The 17,896-nt window shown below is 62.9% G+C and overlaps 1 protein-coding gene across 2 annotated transcripts; it reads left to right on the forward strand.

Moving 5' to 3' along the window:
- Nucleotides 1-945: 945 nt before the first annotated feature.
- On the forward strand, nucleotides 946-16,723 carry LOC108635555 (collagen alpha-1(V) chain-like). Of its 2 annotated transcripts, none has more exons than XM_018045652.1 (5): nucleotides 946-1,194; nucleotides 2,061-2,174; nucleotides 5,160-5,228; nucleotides 8,824-9,057; nucleotides 14,505-16,723. In XM_018045652.1, the coding sequence occupies exons 1-5, from the start codon at nucleotides 1,192-1,194 to the stop codon at nucleotides 14,649-14,651; spliced, it is 567 nt and encodes a 188-aa protein (XP_017901141.1). In that variant the 5' UTR covers nucleotides 946-1,191; the 3' UTR covers nucleotides 14,652-16,723. The 2 variants fall into 2 exon arrangements, with proteins under 2 accessions (XP_017901141.1, XP_017901142.1); XM_018045653.1 differs by lacking the exon at nucleotides 5,160-5,228 and adding an exon at nucleotides 5,289-5,357 and having other exon boundaries at nucleotides 967-1,194.
- Nucleotides 16,724-17,896: the final 1,173 nt, after the last annotated feature.

Below are 17,896 nucleotides of genomic sequence, written 5' to 3' on the forward strand. Positions count from 1 at the left end.
AGAGAGAGATAAGGGCACCCCTGTCCAAAAAGGTGCCTAGGGCGTTCCATCGGTAAAAATGGCATACTCTGACCAGCCCCTGGCGCAGGGTTGGAGGGGGTACAGCTGTGGGCTGAGAACTCCCGCGGGTCGCCCGTCCCTCCTTGCCTCTCGGGCTGGTGGTCTGATGCCCCTCTCTGGGGCCGGCCTGCCTGCAACCCCTGCCAGCCTGGAGTACACCTCAGACCACAGCTCCCTGTGCCCCAATGGAAGGGCTCTGCCCCCACCGGCTTCCACTCAGGTGTCTGGCTCTCACATCTGCACTGGAGGGGCGCCACACAATTCGAATCGCTCTGCCACTCTCCCATAGTGCATCCCGGGGAATCGTTCTCGAACCTCAAGGTGGCAGGCTCCGTCAGGCCTCAGTGACCATGGCTGATTCTCTTTTTTTCTCCGCAGGTCCAACTGGCGCCGAAGGGTGAGGCGGCCCAGCCAGGACCCCTGGCCCACCAGTGAGTACCCCTGAGGACTCGGAGTTGGGGGGGGGTCCCCTAATGCCGAGAGAATTGTGGAAGGATGTTTGTGTGGTTCGATCCAAAACGTTCTGAACATGTGTGATGTGTGGTGGGGCGGGCCTGGCCCATGGACACAGGTCAGTCCCAGGGCACCCGCCTGGGAAGTCTGGTTGGGAAGAGAAGAAGGTGAGCACACCACATGTGTGGTGTGTGCACACCCACCTACCTCTGTGTGAACAGGTGTTGTATGCGATGCGTGTGTGTGCACGGCATGGTGTGGTTGGGCAGGGGTCAGGCAGCACCGGGCAGGCCTGCGGGTTCGTGTGAATGTTCCACGAGACATAGGAAAAGGGAAGAAACCGTGCTGACAACGAGCAGGTGCTGCAGGCTGCCGGGCCCTGCTGTGGGCCCTGCCCTGCCCCACCACCGCTGCCCTCTTCCACACCCAGGCCCCCCGGGCGAGGTCATCCAGCCCCTGCCAATCCAGGCGTCCAGGACCCGGCGGAACATCGACGCCAGCCACTGATGGACGACGCAGAGGGCGAGCAGTACATGGACTATGCGGACGGCATGGAGGAGATCTTCGGCTCGCTCAACTCCCTGAAGCTGGAGATTGAGCAGATGAAGCGGCCGCTGGCACGCGCAGACCCCCCGCGCCACTGCAAAGACCTCCAGCTCTGCCACCCCGACTTCCCCGATGGTAGGGCGGCCGCGGGCCTGGGGACGCACGGAGCGGGCGGTGGCAGGGACCCATGCCTGGGAGGGCACGCACCTCGCTCAGGTCCCTCCCATGGGGGGATGGGGGTGCAGGGCCTCCGCCCCATCACCTGGTGAGGCATCGCAGGAAGAGCGGGAAGCCGTCCTGGGAGCCAGGAAAGAGGTCGAGGCATGGGGTCGCCCGGAGCGGAGTCTAGTCTAAGTCAGTCGTTGTCGGGCGGCCACGCGCTCTGCTGGGAGCCGGTGCTCCGCGTCTGTAAATGGGGGTGCAGCGGCGTCCCTGTCAGGACGTGCGCGCGGCCACGGGGCTCCGGCGGCAGCTGCGTCTGTGCGTGAGTCCTCGTGCGGGTGTTCGCTGTTGCACCTGGGGAAGCACCGGGACCATAAAAGCGGCAAACCAGCCCTGTGCTGCTGACTCTGACCCCACGTGCGTGAACTTCCGGGACCATTCCGGAGCACCGCTGGGCTCCCAGCCACCACAGGCCCAGCGGGAGAGCCACCCTCCTGGGTACCCAGAGCCGGGCCCTGTGGGCCTCATGCTCTGGCTGTGCTTCTGGGGACCAGCCTGTCCCCGTGGCTCCATGGGCCCAGCAGGGACAGTGGGAGGCCCTTAGGGTCGCCCAGAGGGGCCGTGCTGCGGCGCGAGGCCAGGCTGTGTCCGTGCTGGGCCCACCCAGTGGAAGCTGCTTCTGTACCATCAAGGGGGCAGCTCTCACAGTCTGCCTCCCTGACCCTGGACCCCGACCCCGACCCTGACCCCTACCCGATCCTAACCCCAACCCGGACCCTGACCCCGACCCCGACCGAACCCCGACCCCGACCCGACCTGACCTTGACCCTGTGGTCCAGGCGAATACTGGGTGGATCCGAACCAAGGCTGCTCCCGGGACTCCTTCAAGGTCTACTGGCAACTTCACGGCCGGGGGCTCGACGTGCGTCTTCCCCGACAAGAAGTCCGAGGGGGTGAGTGCCCGCCCCATCACCTCCTCTCCCGGGGCGGGGCTGGCCCAGGAATCCTGCTGTGGCCATGTGTGCAGTTTCAGGAATGAAATCCAGAATCTGAAACCAGGAAATGAAACCAGTTCCAAAATTAAGGTTTCTCCTCCAGAAATAGACTTGAATTTCCTTCGAGGAGAAAGTGCTAGTGATGGGACGGGCTTGGTGCGGTCTCGTGTGTGGAAGGTTGAGGAGGGCCTGGCGCATGGGTTTCTTCCCCGGACTACCCCCGGAGCTAGGATTTCCACCACTGGTTGGTCAGATCCTTCCCAAAATGACCCTGTAGTCCTGACCTCAGACCCGCCTGAAGCCCGTGGAAGGACTTGAAGGGCCAAGCAACCCAAAGACACCTTGTAGAAGGTGGCGTTTGCTGAAATTCTTAGTGGCAGCTTCTAGGGTATTTGCTGCTGAGTGGCAGTGGGTTCCTTCATAGGCTGTTTAGTGAGGCTCTGATCCGTGGAGATTCTGTAAGGTGTCCATCTGAGTCGCCTGTGGTCTTTTAGAGGCCTCGCCTCTGTGGTGGTGTCTGTGTGTGGACAGGTGTAAACCAGTGTGTGTGGATGCTGAGTGGATGGCATGTGGGTGGTGTGTAGATGGTGTGTGGGTGACAGGTGGATGGCAGTGGATGGTGTGTGGGTGGCATGTGGGAGGCGTGTGGATGGCATGTGAGTGGCATGTGAGTGGCATGTGGGAGGTGTGTGGGTGGCGTGTGGGAAGCGTGTGGATGGCGTGTGAGTGGCACTTTGATGGCACGTGGGTGGCATGTGGATGGCATGGGGGTGGCGTGTGGATGGCATGGGGGTGGCATGTGGATGGTGTGAGTGGCATGTTGATTGCACATGAGTGGCGTGTGGATGGCACGTGAGTGGCATCTGGATGGAGTGTGTGGATGGCGTGTGGGAGGTGTGTGGATGGCGTGTGGATGGCGTGTGGGAGGCGTTTGATGGCTAGTGGGTGGCATGGGGGTGGCATATGGCATGGGGGTGGCGTGTGGATGGCATGGGGGTGGCGTGTGGGTGGCGTGTCGATGGCACATGGGTGGTGTGTGGATGGCGTGTGGATGGCATGTGGGTGGCATGTGGATGGCACATGGGTGGCGTGTGGATGGCACGTGGGTGGTGTGTGGATGGCACGTGGGTGGCGTGTGGATGGCACATGGGTAGCGTGTGGATGGCATGTGGGTGGCGTGTGGGTGGCATGTGGATGGCACGTGGGTAGTGTGTGGATGGCGTGCAGGGACAAGCATGTGTGGCTGTCACATGTCGCCTTCTCAAGCACGCGTTGGAGGCTGGGCTCTCTTTGGCCCAGGACAGCTGAGGAAGGAGGGCAAGGTCTCTAGCTGGGAAGATGGTGCAGTCTTGGGCCATGGTGCCCTCTGCACCTCCTGGACACTCTCCTCCATGACGTCATGCCCCAACGGCTCCCCGTCCCTGCCGCAAACCGAGGACGGTGGGTTCCTGGAGCCATGTGGGTCCAGGGTCACGCCCAGCAGGAGCTGGGCACCCTTGTCCTCGACTCTCCAGCGGCCTTGACGCCCAGAGCAGGTTCCCTCATGGGGAGCCGCCGTGGTGCCAGTCCCTGAGGTTCACGATCCCCAGGGGGCCGCAGGAGCAGGCCCTGCGCTGACCGGGACGCTGCAGGGACCCTGGCTCGTGCTCACTCTCCCCTGACCTGGGATTTTAAATCCTGGGGAAATGCACTCCTGACAGCAAGATCCGTGTGGGTCACGAGGAAACCCAGCCCCTGGCCCTGCCTCTGACGGAGGCCCCGGGGGAAATGCAGGTGGAAAAAAGCTGTTCCACGTCCTTGCGTTGCTGTCTGTTTGCAGACGGCCTCACTGCCGGGGAGCCAGGGGAACCCCCAGGAGCCTTCCCGGGTGGTGGAGCCGGGCGGACGGTGGGCTTCGGGCACCGAGTGAGCCCCGCAGTTCCTTGCTCTTCCTCTGCTCATGTGCTGACCTCCACGGGCCCAAGGGCTGGGGGCCTTGGGCAGGTGGAGACGTGCCCAGTCGCCCGGGCTGCAGGGACCCCTTGGCAGCAGGAGAGGTCTGGGCCGAGGCCCGCCCCTGCCCGCAGCCCCGCTACTGCTCCGGGAGGGTGCAGTCCTCACGCTAGCCGAGCGCAGCACCAAGAGCAGAGGTTCGGAACCCGGGGCAGGGTCCTGCGGGACGGAAGGCGGGCTGGATGCACTGGCCCTCCCCTGGGGCGACTGCTCAGGCTCCCCTGCACGAGCCAAGTTTAGGAGAGGAGCCGGGGATGGGGCCCAGGACCCGAAGTACAGGCAGAGGACCAGAGGGACGGCTGGGAACAGGCTGGACTCACGGGCGGTCTCCCCGGAGGGGATGCCCCGCCGCCCACTCAGCACACACACCACGCCTGCCACCAGTGCACGCACCACAGGCAGGAGGCGTGTGCGCCTCACCCCTGGCTGGACCCTGGAGGGGCTCCTGCCCGCTCTGTCCCCAGGAAGAGGCCTTGGAGATGAAGCCTCGCCCCTAGGTCGCCCTAGATCGGGGGGTCAGACGAGAGGGAGCCCACCGGGTGCCCTCAGCGCGTCAGCGGTAACCGGCTCTATTGTTTTTCCTGTCCTCGCTCGGGTGAGATGCGGGGGCAGCCGTGCGCCCACCCCTTCACTCATCCGCTCCAGGAACGTGTCTGCAGTCGCCAAGCGCAAGGCTCTGTACTTGGTGCTGGACACACGGAAGTGATCAGATGCAAACTCTGATCCTGCCCATGAGCCGGTGCTGACCCCTGGAAAGCGCCAGGGCCGGTGGTCACAGGCCTGTCCCGGGGCAAGCGCCAGCTCCTGGGGAGATGGGGCGCTGAAGGGCCGGCCGGCCGCTGCAGCTGCTCCGCTCGGCGGGGAGACTGCGCACCTGCGTCTGGAGGAGGCAGCAGTAACGCTCTCGTTCTCTCTGTTTCTCTCCCTCCCGCCTCCCCCCTCGATGTTTAGGCCAGAATCACTTCTTGGCCCAAAGAAAACCCGGGTTCCTGGTTCAGTGAGTTCAAGCGTGGCAAACTGGTAAGACGGCCCCCGCCGAGCTGCGGTGTGGTTTAGACCCGCCCGTTTCGTATCTTGCAGAGTAAGATGGCCCGCTGGCCCAAAGAGCAGCCCTCCACCTGGTACAGTCAGTACAAGCGGGGGTCGCTGGTAAGTGGCCCGGGGCTGCCTGCTCGCGGCTCGGCCTGGCTCGGCTCTGCATGGACGGACCCCCAGCGCCGCACCTGCTCTCGCCCTTTGGCCAAACTGCTCTGCTGCCGTGACCGCCAGGCTCAGGCTGGCCCCTCCTGCCGCGCCGACGGGGGTCCACTCTAGCCGAGGGCAGCCGGACTGCTGTCTGATCAGGTGGAGGGCGTGAGGCTGGCTTTCAGAGCCCCCGGCTGGATGCTGCCGGGGACCGAGACCACAGACCCCAGGAGTGGAGGGTTTATTTAGCTCAGTCCTAGTGGGCAGCGCGGATGGCGTGGGCCCTGGCCCGTTGAGCCGTCCAGCCCCTCCAGGGTTCGTGCCCCGTGCCCCGCCCTTGCTGCGGCCGGGCCGAGGGGCCATGGGCTCCTCCGTTGTGTCCCACGCGGCCATGCTAGTCCCCGAGCGAACTTCCGGGGACCCAGTCTTGAATGGTCTATCCGGAGTGCAGGCAGCTGGCATCCCTCAGAAGGACTGGACTTGGTGGGTCTCCAGGGGTTGAGAGACTGAGGCCCGTCGCACCCGATCCCCTGGGGCTGTGACTGCTTCCGCCCGGGAGGGCGTTTTCCCAGAACGTTCTGGGCCTTTGACTCGGGCCCGTTTCTGGGGCCCAGGGCAGAGTTCTGTGCCCCTTCCCGATGAGCTCAAGGCCCAAGTTCCAGACACGGCCACGCTGCAGGTGCCACCAGAGCCCCTCGCTTCCTGCGTCCCCTCCTCCGCCAGGGTCTGTCCGGTGGCCCTGGGAGGACAAGCTTGTCTCTCAGAAGCAGCTCTCGGGTCCACGGCGTGGGCCTGACCCTTTGCCCTCGTCGGCTTCCTAGGAGCCCAGGGCCGCTCTCCCCCGGGACTCAGAGTGGGGCCTCCCAGCGGTCCACCCTGGGGACCCTGATCCAGACCCCAAGGTGCTGCGTGCTCAGTTAACAGCTCACGCCCCGTGTGCTCGAACCCCGGTCACTGAAGCTCTTTCCAGACACAAAGTCTGCGCTCGCCTTGCCTCGTCATGGGCTTCATCTGTCTGTGCGGACACCTAGGCACCCTCTCCCCCTCCCTCCTGCTGACTCTCCTTCCCACGCCGCCTTGGGGCTGTCCTCAGGACAGAGCCTCTGGCACGCAGAAGGACCTGAAGTGGGTGCCCCCCTGGGAGGGCAGTGCCCGGGGCACTTGAGCCCGGCGGATGCTGGTGGGTGGGCGCAGGACTCAGGAGGAGGAGGGGCCGGAGCCAGGTCCCTTCTGTAGCCGTGCTGGTGAGCTTCTCCAGACGGGGCCCTTCACCCCCACGCCCACCGCCTTATTCCGCAGACGAGGGCGCAGAGCACCCCCTCTCAGCCGCCGGCCCGAGCCCACTCCTCCTTGCGTCCTGCTTCACAGACAGTTGACCAAGGCCGGGGAGCTGGGACGGTTCCGGGGACGGCCGCACATCCCCTCCGTGTTCCGGCCGCATCGTTTCTAGCTGCCTGTGACCGTCACAGTGGGTGTCACAGGGCGTAGATGCAGGTCCCCCCCCCCAAAGAAACAGGCGCTTTTCTGGGCCGGCTGCTCTGGGCGTCATGAAGGGGACGCTGCACAGCCCCTTACCCCAGGAGGGGAGGGCTCACCCAGGGCTCTGGGATGCCAACGTGGGGCTCGGGGTGGGCGGAGCCCGGGCCTCACCCTGCCTGGCTCTGGAGCTTCAGGTCCTTCTGCGTCCAGCACTGCCCCCCGCCTCTCTCTGCGCATGCCTCCTGCCTCCAGTCAGTCACCTTCCCTCCAGGAGGAGCGCCCGACGGCCTGGACCGCGGTTGGTATCCCCTCTCTCTCCTCAAGGTCTAGCTGGAAGTTGGCGGCCGGAGGCCACATGGGGAGCTGGCTGGCTGCTCTGCGCTCTTCCCGCTCGGGTGGGGAGGAGCAGGAGGCCAGGCCTGGCTCGCCGCCATCAGCTGTCCTCACACAAAGATCTCTAAATACACGGACAGTATCGACTTCAAGTCCCCCTCGTGTGATCAGCACGGGTGTTTGGGGGCCCTTCCCGTGGATTTCCACGTAGGGTAGACTGTCTGTAATCCCTTCTGGCTCTTCTTGGTTCCTGAGCATTTACGCTTGGCTCCAACCCTCTGTTGAACAGAGCTGGCCACAGGCGTCCCCGGCCAGGGGCAGGCATCCTGGCACCAAGCTGCCTTTCTGTGCTTGGGGGCAGCTAGTGCGCCTGCCTGGCTGAGCCGGGCGCCGGGGTCTGAGGCAACGCGGAGGTGAAGCAGCCGTGTGTCGGGAGGACCTGGGGTGTCAGGCCCTGACGTTCGCCCGCCCCTGTCTGATGGGGACCCAGGACAGGCCGAGCTCACTCTGCTGGGTTTGAGAGGAGGGCCTTCGGGGATGGAGAGACCTGCCTCATCCCAGGGGTTTGGGAGCCCCCACCCCTGCCGGGTGTAGCAGCTCACAGAGCCGCCTCTGAGAAAGTGCAGAAGCTGATCTGTCCCTCGGGGTGCCCGGCACTGGCCCGCTGAGTTCCCGGCCCGTGATGCCGAGGAGTCACTTGGGAACCAGCCTGCCCTCTCTCCCGGGTGTCTTGCCCCGACTAAAGGCTGCCCACTCACGTGGGCAAGGCTGACCCCCTGACCCCTAGGCCTCCACACCCGTTGTGCTCTCCCCTGGGTCCACACCCGGGGAGGGGGCAGCAGAGGCCTTCCCCTGTGCTCAGGGAAGTGCCCAGTCCCTCCAGGCTTCTGGCTGTCGGCCATATGGCCCGTGACCCTCTCACAGGCTGGTCCTCCTGTCTGCTGGCCAAGCACCCCATACCTCATGCCCAACTGGCCTGTCCCTCTCCGAGGCCTCCTGCCCTTTCTGTGTCCAGTTCTCACAGCCCCGGTCAGGTCTTTGTACGTCACGGCGACCAGCCAGTGGTCAGCATCATCTAATGAGCACCTTCCCTATGCTGACCTCAGGGCCCAGAGACAGGGATGTGCACACCAAGCTCCTGTGCTCAGGGTGCTCTCGGTCCAAGGAGGGCCAGCGACCAGGCCCCAGGGACCCCCAACACAGGAGTCCAGTCCTGGTGTGGAGGGCCTTACAGCCAGTATGAAAGACGGACACTGAGCCAGGCCACCCTGGGCGAGGACATCTAACCCAGGCAGGCTTCCTGGAAGAGGATGCATATGAGTTGGGCCCCAGAGGCAGAGTAGGGACCAGCCAGGCAAGAAGGAGTGGGTGGGTTACTTGGGTCCTTGAAGGAAATGAGGCGGGGTTCACTGTGTTCGAGGGAGCCCCCCAGAGCGCCAGCAAGTGCTGGCCCGGGGACCCGGGTGTGTGGCTTGTTTCCAGGTGGGGCCCTTGGCACGGCCTGCACTCCAGAGGAGACAGCTCCGGGCTGAAGCTCCCAAGCCCGCCCGTGTGGACGAGGGGCCTTGCGCGGCCGCCTGTCCCCGCCCTGCTGAGCCCCGGTCCTGTCACCCTGCAGCTCTCCTACGTGGACGCCGAGGGCAACCCTGTGGGCGTGGTCCAGATGACCTTCCTGCGGCTGCTCAGTGCCTCCGCCCACCAGAACATCACCTACAACTGCTACCAGTCGGTGGCCTGGCAGGACGCCGCCACGGGCAGCTACGACAAGGCCATGCGCTTCCTGGGCTCCAACGACGAGGAGATGTCGTATGACAACAGCCCCTACATCCGCGCCCTGGTGGACGGCTGTGCCGTGAGTGTCTGCGCTCGGGCGGGGCGGGGCGGGGCGGGGCGGACGCCTCTCCTGTGGCGCGGTCGTTTGCTTGACACGAACTTCCTGGGCACCTGCCGTGTGCTGGGCGCTGGGTGCAGTGAGGGCTGGCCGTGGCTGGTGGACGTGGAGTTCCGTAGCCCACAGCCGGGCCCTCCCGAGGTGCTGGAGTTGGAGAGGCTGAGCCCGGGTCCCTGACCGAGAGCCTGGGGTGCTGTGAAGTGCTCTTGGTCCGATTCGGAAGTTGAGACGCCTCCCCTTTGGGGAATGGCCGGAGCTGAGGCTGAGCCCGAGAACATGGCCATCCTGGGAGATATCTGCAGACAGCGGGCAGTGGAACTGCCCACTCGTGACACCCCCGGCCCACACTGGGTCCGCCGCCTGGACCCCGTGCTGCCCTCTGGGAAGGATGCTCTGCTCAGGCCCGAGAGGCCGGCCAGGGCTGGGCTGCCTTCACTCTTTGGACTTTGTGCTCGCCCCCCTGCACCCCTACATGCGCCCCCCGAGTGAGGGTCAGCCCCTAGAACTGAGCTGGGTCCTTCTGTCCTGGGACACTGAGAGATGTTCAGTGCAGCCCTGCACAGGGCCCAGTCCTGGTAAAACCCTCAGATGGGTCTCCCGTGTGGCCTGTCCGAGGCTGGAGGTCGGGGGATCACCAGGAATCACTGTCCTGCTGGTCTTACTGCCCCCTCTGACATCCGACCACTGACCTCTCACCACCTGCTTCCAGAGACCTGCCCGAGGTCCCTGCCCAGCCTGACTCCCTCGGGGACTTGGCTAGTGTAGGCTCTGCCCTGCTGGGTGTCCAGGGCCCACTGCGTGGTGCCAGCCTCTGTGGACACCCTCCTCTGGAAGGCGCCAGCCTCCCATCTTATGGTCGGGAAGCCCTTCCCTCCGTCCCAGGACCCAGTCCCAGTCGGGCCCTTCCCATGGATTTCCACATGGAGTAAACCATCTGCGATCCCTTCTGGTTCTTCTTGGTTCTGGAGGTTTTACACTTGGCTCCAACCTTCCTGTTGAACAGAGCGGCCGGGGCGTGTGTCAGAGCTGGTCACAAGCGTCCCCAGCCGGGGGCAGGCATCCCGGGCACCAGGCTGCCTCTGCGTGCCTGCGAGCAGCCAGCGCTCCTGCCTCTGCATCCGCGTCCCACACTGTCGGGGCGTGTGGGATCTGAGGGTTCTCCCTAAGGTCCGTCGAGGTGGTCTGGCCACCTGGCCAGCCTGGGGCATCTGGGATGAGCCCAGCAGGCCAGCAGGAAGGCAGGTGCTGCTAACCCACTGCCAAGAGCAGGACTCAGGTGGAACCAGACTCACATCTTGTCTCCTCCCCTGGCTGCTCTGCTGGAACTGGCCTGGGCCTTTCGGCTGAGGAGCTCCAGTCCTTCTTCCCAAAAAACGATCTAGTTATAACCCCCAGGGTTCTTTGAGGATTAGAGGTGAGTGTGCGCAGGGCAGGCATGGGGCCAGGGTGCCCCATGGGGCAGCCTTCCCGCCCCTAGATGCCCTGGCCCCTGGCCCTGGTGTGGGTCAGTCCCTTGGACCTGACCGTGGCCTGTGCAGAGCGGGTCCCTCCCTGAGGTCAGGGGATGCAGGGTGCCCCGGGGAAAAGGACCCAAAGCTCCAGAAGCCCTGGTCGTCCAGCATCTGCTCACGTTCCTGACGCAAACCCCAAGCTGCTTCCAGAGGTCATGAGGCGCCAACTAAAACCCTGTCTCGTGTCTGCCTCCTACAAAAGAAGAATACACTGATTCACGGGGCTGCTCCGGGAGGAACGTGCCGGAGGAGCGCTGAGCCGCCGTGAGCCCAGAATCATCGCCCTTCCTATTTTTGGGGCAGCTCGGGCTCCCGAGTGTGAGGCAGTCAGGTGGAAGAGGAGGAGAAATGAGGGCTTGGGGAGGAGGGTCAGCCCTGGGGCAGAGCCTGCAGCGGGGCTGAGCTCCCCGGCTCCCCTGGCAGAAAGGGAAACACTCTGGCTGGCCCATATGCATCACCTGGTAAAGGGCGGAGACTGGTTTTCCAGAAGAGGGGCCCTTCCCTGAAAGGATGCCGGGAAAACGCACCTGGGGTGAAAGGGCAGGTAGCGTTGCCACGCGCACCTCTGGGGACTAGAGTGCCCGGCAGAGGGCCACCATTCTTCAGGATGGACAGTCACAGGTTCCGAGTCACAGAGGTCAGAAGGATCCGGCTCCTTGTCTCCACCCACCGAAGCCAGCCCTGCCACCCAGGCACCCCGACCCTGAGACCCACGTGAGATCCAGGCCCTGAGCTGCTCCTTGAGAGAAGCACAGACCCAGTCGGCTGCTGTGGCTCCAGAAAGCCTGGCAATCACTGCCACGCTCCGAGCTGGTCCTCCGGGCACCTCCGGCGCAGCAGCAAGACTTGGCATCGTGGAAATGTCTGCATCCGGCGCTTGACGTTTTTATTCCTGGAAAGAGTCTGTCTTTGAGAAGGTGGAGAGGTCGTGTCTAAAGAGAGTAACCCAGCTGATGGGGAAAATGGGCTTAGCGGGCAGGCAGGAGAGGGGACGCGAGGAGGCCCAGGCCAGGCGGAGCACGGAGCTGGGGCGCTGGGTGCTTCTGGAGGACGGCCTGCAGCGGCTGGGCTCTCCTCACCCTGCGCCACGCCACCGCCCGTCGTAAGTGCAGCCACGACTTAAAAGGTCACACCCCTCACAGGCACTCGTGCCAGAGGCTCGAGGAACGCAGGCTTGGGGCAGAGAGGCCTGCCTCCCTGGAGGCCCGCTCGGTCCACACTGTAGTAAGGACCAGAGACACTGGGATTTGGACTCTGGTGTGGTGCGGCTGTGCAGCCTGATGGGCGGGCCCGGAGTGCAGAGGCTCAAATCCCTGGACAGGAGGCCCCAGGAGCCCTGCCACGTGAATCCCGTGGTTTATGCAGCCCCGCGCACCCTGGGGGCCATTGCCAGCCCATGATGGTCATTTATGCCTCAGGAGTATCGGGGTGATGGAGCACAGTGCTCACAGAGGCCCCTCTGAGTGCTCTGATAACCGCAGCGCTGGGGCCCCGTCCGTCCAGGAGGAAGCGCCTGCCAGCCTGGCACATGCTGCCATCCCTGGTGGGAGGAGGAGGCGGGCGCTGGTGCTGCCAAGGCCGCTTTGTGGAGGAGAGGCAAGCCGGGCTGCCCAGCTCCCCATGACAGCGGAGGCCCATCGGAGGCCAGGGTGGCCGTCCGCTCGAGCCCCTGCTGGGTGGTGGTCGGACCAGGGCCAGAGCTGGGGCAGAGGGATGGGTGGACTCTGAACCGTGCTTGCTGGACGGGCCAAGGGAAGGAAAGGGCTCAGCTTCCTCCCAGGGCTCCCTGCCTGAAGAGGCGAGGATGGCGTCCCCCTCTGGGGGCTCTGAGTTCAGCCTCACTGCCCCCCAGTCCCTCCCAGCACCCACAAAGCTGCAGTGGTCCTTAGCCCCTTCCCTGGCAGTGGAGGGCTGGCTATTCCCCCCAGGCCAGGCCTCGGCCCGTCTGCTGGAAGCCCATGGCATCTGTGGCCTTGAGCTCCTGGCCGCTGGACAAGTCCTTCAGACAGTGTTGCTCAGAGGATGACTGTGACCCACGCGTGTCAGAATTGCCCAAGATACACCTATACCAGGCAGATGGCGCATCCCGCTCTCGGCCTCCTGAATCCTGTCTCCAGGATGGGCTGAAGCCAGCGGTGCTAACAAGCTCCCAGGAGGACACTTGACTCTGAAGTGTTGATCCTGGCATTAAAGCAGCCCTAGGCTGGCCCGCTGAGGGTGCTCTCTTCCTGTGAAGGCAGGGCCGAGGGGAGGCGAGTCTGAGGGTTGTGGAGATTCTGAAGGAAACTCAGAGCAGGTCGCTCCCAGGCTCAGTCCAAAGGCGCCTTCATGGAGGCCGGGCTGGGAACCCTGTTCCATGAGGCTCCGCCCATCCTCTCCACATCCATGGAGCAAGGGTACCCGTCCTCCAGTGGAGAAAAACGAGCTGCAGCGAGTATGGGAGTCATCCATTGCTTGTAACAAGTCACCCTCCAGATTTGGCACCTAAAATAGTGGATATCAGTCACCTGACTTAGTTTCCGAGGGTAACGAATGTGGGAGTAGCTCAGCGGGCTGGCTCTGGCCCAGCATCTGTCCTGGTCTGTTTGAGCTGCTGGTCAGGTCACTGCTGGCCAGGGGCTTATCAACAGCACCGTCCCCCTTGCAGTGCTGGAGGCTCACGTCCGGGCCGGTAGGGGCCCTCCCCTGGGCTGCCCACGGCCGCCCCACCTCCCCTCGTCCTCACACAGGGTTACGAGCTAGCACTCCACCTGCTTCTTAAAAGGGCATGAATCCCATCCATGAGGCCCCATCCCAGTGACCTAATGACCTCCCAACACAGTCACCCAGTGGGTAAGGCTTCCCCATCAGGTCTGGGGCCGCACACAGTCAGTCCCTGAAGGTGCCTGAGGTTGCTGAGCGACGTGAAGCTCCCTGCTGAGGCTGTCCTCACCAGGCGGGCGCCCCCTGAGGAGTGATCCACCTGGAAGTCAGGGGCCGGGGCCGTCCTGCAGCCTGCCGCCCAGAGAGTGGAGGCCACCTCCTAGCAGCTGGACTCTCTGACCCCCTTGCCAGGGCCACATGGGGCTCCGGGGGCTTTTCACGGTCACCCAGGTGATGGTTATGGCCTCCCTGAGAGGGTCGTGCCCACACTATCCTGCTGGAGGGGCTCAAGGCCCCGGGAGGTGCTGCCTTCTCCCTGGACTAGTCACCCGTCGTGGGGGATTGGGTGGTGGAGGGACAGCCTCCCTGGGACCACATCCCTCTGAGGCCGCGCCTGTTCTCAGGCGAGGCAGAAAAGACCACTGGTCCAGAACAGGCCGGTGGGCAGCGTCTGAGATGATCTCGGACCCTCGTCTTGGGGGCGTTTCCAGGGGCGGGGCCAGCGCATCCCTGACAGGTGTGCTGGTGCTCAGGGTTGGGTGTGGGTGGCTCTCCGTCCAGCGCGGACTTGCTCCTTCACCCCCTGCATTCTGGGTGACGTGGCCGGTGGGGGAAGGGAGCCAGCACTCCGGGGGCAGTTCTGTACCCCCTGGGGTTCACTCTCCCACCCGGAAGGTGGGTCCACCAGGGTGGTGCTGGGCGGGAACCCAGCTGCTCACGGGAGTGAGGCAGGTGGTTGGAGCTGGGGAGGGCTGACTCATCCTGGCTGGACTGCCCTGGGGCAGATCCCTGGGGCTCAATGGGGGGTCCCAGCTGGCGGGGATGTAAGCGTGGGTCCCGATGGGCTGAGGACCCTCAGCACAGCCTCCCTACACTGCGTCCTGCTCCCAAGTGTCGGGGCTGGATGATGTCCTGGCGTGAGATGCCAGCTCCCACGGCGGTCATCCTGCTGGGGTTGGGTTTCGGAGCTAGGGAGGGCGTGGCGGACGTGGACCGCCCTTGCTGACCCATCCCGCTCTCCCCCATCCCCTGCAGACGAAGAAAGGGTATCAGAAGACGGTTCTGGAGATCGACACGCCCAAGGTGGAGCAGGTGCCCATCGTCGACATTATGTTCAACGACTTCGGGGAAGCGTCACAGAAATTCGGATTTGAAGTGGGGCCGGCTTGCTTCCTGGGCTAGGAGCCGCGAGCCCGGCCCCAAGAGCAACCTCGTGACCTCAGCGCGCCGCCTGCGGGCGTCCGGACAGTGAGGGCCCCTCGCCCCTCGCCCCGCGCCGGGCCCGCCCCCGCACGAGAGCAAAGGGAAAGAGCCGCGTCCGCGCCCCCACCCTGGAGCCGAATCACATGACCTAGACGCCCTGCAGCCGCCCGCTTCCGGCAGCCCCGTCCCTGCGACGCCGCGCTCCCTGGGCAGGGAGCGGGGCCCACGGGCCTTGCCCCCAGCCCGTGGATGGTCTTCACGGAGAGGGGCAGGGCTGCCGTATTTGGAGATCACTCCTTAAAAAAAATAAAATCAACTTGAAGATGTGTATTTTCCCCTGACCTTCAAACCTTGTTCCGAGGCCAGCCTTGTACAGGTCACCCCGCCCTCCAGAGCCTCCGTTTTTAACAAGATCCATTCACAGGCCAAATGGCATCCTGTGTGTGCCTTTGCGATGGATTAAAGGTGCTTCTGTTTCTGTGAGTTTTAAGTAAATATCTGTATCGTATTGTCATACATGCTCAGTGTCCCTGACTTTCAGTCATGCCTGTGAACCCCCGCAGTCCCCCTGGGACCCCCGCCCGCTCCAGGACGCGTGATGAATTGGGAATTTGCCAAAGGCAGCCAGCATTCACTCTGCCGTCGCCAAGCAGGTGCCAGTGCCCCTTTCAGACAAGCCTTTGATTAGCTCTGGATTTTTTTTTAAACGGAGAGAGAAAGAAAAAAGGATTTTATACTCTGTCTTCTCCACATGCACTTAGGCTTAAATTAATTTTAATTGCTTCCTTTTTCCATGTTTCTTCCTGCAGAGCCTGATGGGAGAATGTCCAGGGCAGGGAAACCGCATTTTCTGTCGATGATAATTCAATGAAAATTGGTGCTTATGTTTACACTCTTTTGTGGTGCTATGTGTTAAGATCTCCTTGAAGGTGACCCTGGGGCTGCCCGCTGGGCCTCGTTCCCCATCTCTCTCCCTCCTGGCTCTCGCCGCCACCATCTAGGTTTTTGCCACCTGCCCTCCGGTAGCCCTGCCCTCCTCCCAGACAGCAGCGACGCCGCTCCAGGCGGGGTACCACTCTTAGGCTGTGCGTCTGTGATCGGAAGACACACACACAACACGCGGACGCGTCCCGCGTGACCCACAGTGAAACGATGGCAGATCGTATTCAGTTGCCGAATGTTTGTGGTGCTAACTTCTGCATTGTCGTTGTTGTTGTTTGCAAGAACTGAGTTGAGGCAGCACGTGGCCTTCAGCGGGGCTGCCCTCCGTGTGGCCTCGGCAGACAGACAAATGTGCAATGAACTCAGTGAGTCCCGCCGGGGTCGCCAGCTGTGCCTTATCCCCGTGCAAGCAATTTGGACTTCCTTCTGCAAATGTGTTGGGCGTGGGTCTCAGCTGCTTGGGTGCTCGGGCCAGCCAGGCTCCGTCCGGCACTGGCCCTCCTCACCGCGCGAGGGCGAGGACTTGCTGGGCTGGCAGGAAAGGCGATCCCTTTACTGTGAAAAGCTGCCCTCGTGCAATGCCCTTTCCTGCCAGGATGGGAGAAGCGAGACGGGCCCTCGGGCCCTGTGCAGCCCCCTCAGGAGGAGTTGTGACAGGTCCCAGCCCTGGTGCTGTTCTCCGCCCACCCTGCCCCATCGGACCATGGTTCCAGCTTAGGAAACTGCAGCAGAGCATCCCAGGAGTAACAACACCCACCACCACCACCACCACGAAGAGGTTCCCAAATCCCCTAGAAATTGAGTCTTGCTCTTGCCAAAGAAAAGTCTGGCTTTGAGATTCTTCCGCACCCAGGATGCCAGCGTCCGTGCCTTCATCTCTTCAAAGGAAAAGCCATATCGGGTCGTTGCCACAGGGCGCCCTGTGGGCTTTGTCTAGGTCATGTGATTCCATTTTGATTTCTCATCCCACCAAGTTCTCCTGTCAATCTGTCCTCCGTTGGCCCCTTCAAAGCTGTTGTAATTTGTACTGAGTCAAAACATGTCCCGTTCTCCCCAGACCACTCAGCTATGATATATTGCAATAAAAATACTTCTTATATTTGCAGAAATTCTTTTGGTGTAATTTTATTTTTTCCCTCATCTATATAATTGGACAGAGGTTGATGAAGAGAAAAGGAGAATGGTCAAAAGAAAACCCACGGTGAATATTCTAGGACATTAGGCCCTTTAAGATAGGATGTCAAGCGACACACTGTGCATTTCCCGGAAACCCAGTAGACGTGTTCATACGTCTCCACTGTAATGCCCAGGAAAGGGTGTTTTAAAATATTTTAAACCTGTGTAACAGAGGAATAATTGTAATAGTTTTTCAATAAATCAAGATGACTGTTTCCACCGTAAATAGATGTGATTGGCTGTCTTCTTAAGTGTGACCAGGGCCTTCCCCTGCATTAAACCGAAGTGTGACCCCAATCTCAGGACAGTGGAAACTCTCAAAACCCTCATCATGGTCACAGTGGAAGGAAGGCATAGGCCAGACCATCCGCCAAAGGAGCTCTTCCTCAGAAGCAGCAGCAGGGGGCATTGCGCAGAGCTGTGCCCTGAGAGGCCTTGGGCTGTGGCCAGAGCTCAGCCTCCCGCCACGTGGGGGAGTTTCCACAAGCCTTGGTCCTTCAGACCCTGACTGCCCTGCAGGGGTGCCAGGTCCCCAGGCTCCCCGCTTCTGCTGTCCAGCTAAACAGAGAAAGACAATCCTGCCTGGCCCCGTCTCGTGACGGCCGATGCCGAGAGGGAGTGGCGTGTGGCTCCTGTGGTCTCGGTGGTTCCCTCTTGGATCTCAGCAGTCGTGTTCCTGGGGTGACTGTGTCTCCATCGAGCATGTTCCCGGAGGGAGTCCCCAGCCAGACCACCAGGAACTTGCAGCTTGAGCAAGAAACGAGCAACTGTTCGTGTCAGCCGTGGATGTCAGAGAGTGTGGTTACTGTCAAAGCCACTGGGTCCGTGGGCCATTGGCAAGAGCATCAGCCCCTTGGTAGGGATGCAGATTCCCGGGCCCCGCGGCAGGCCTGCTGAACCGAGCAACTTGGGGGAGGCCCCGTCATCTGTGTTTTGACCAGGTCGGCAGGGGAGTCCTGGTGCTTGCTTGGGTTTGAGATCCACCGGCCTGGACGATCCCGGAGCAGAGGGGAGCGTGAGGCCGGAAGTGGGCGCCTCCTAACCGCCAGTGTGAGGTGGCAGGTCCCGCTGCGGGTGGAGGAGTCAGGGACTGCCGTCGGTGGGTG

The sequence above is a fragment of the Capra hircus genome, unplaced genomic scaffold (genome assembly GCF_001704415.2).
Source record: "Capra hircus breed San Clemente unplaced genomic scaffold, ASM170441v1, whole genome shotgun sequence".
NCBI classification, from domain to species: Eukaryota; Metazoa; Chordata; class Mammalia; order Artiodactyla; family Bovidae; genus Capra; species Capra hircus.

What these genes read in the sequence shown, in the direction of transcription:
- LOC108635555 (XM_018045652.1), top strand. An exon ending in AGTTCAAGCGTGGCAAACTG is followed by an intron (nt 5,229 to 8,823) that starts GTAAGACGGCCC and finishes GTCACCCTGCAG; the next exon opens with CTCTCCTACGTGGACGCCGA. An exon ending in CCCTGGTGGACGGCTGTGCC is followed by an intron (nt 9,058 to 14,504) that starts GTGAGTGTCTGC and finishes CATCCCCTGCAG; the next exon opens with ACGAAGAAAGGGTATCAGAA.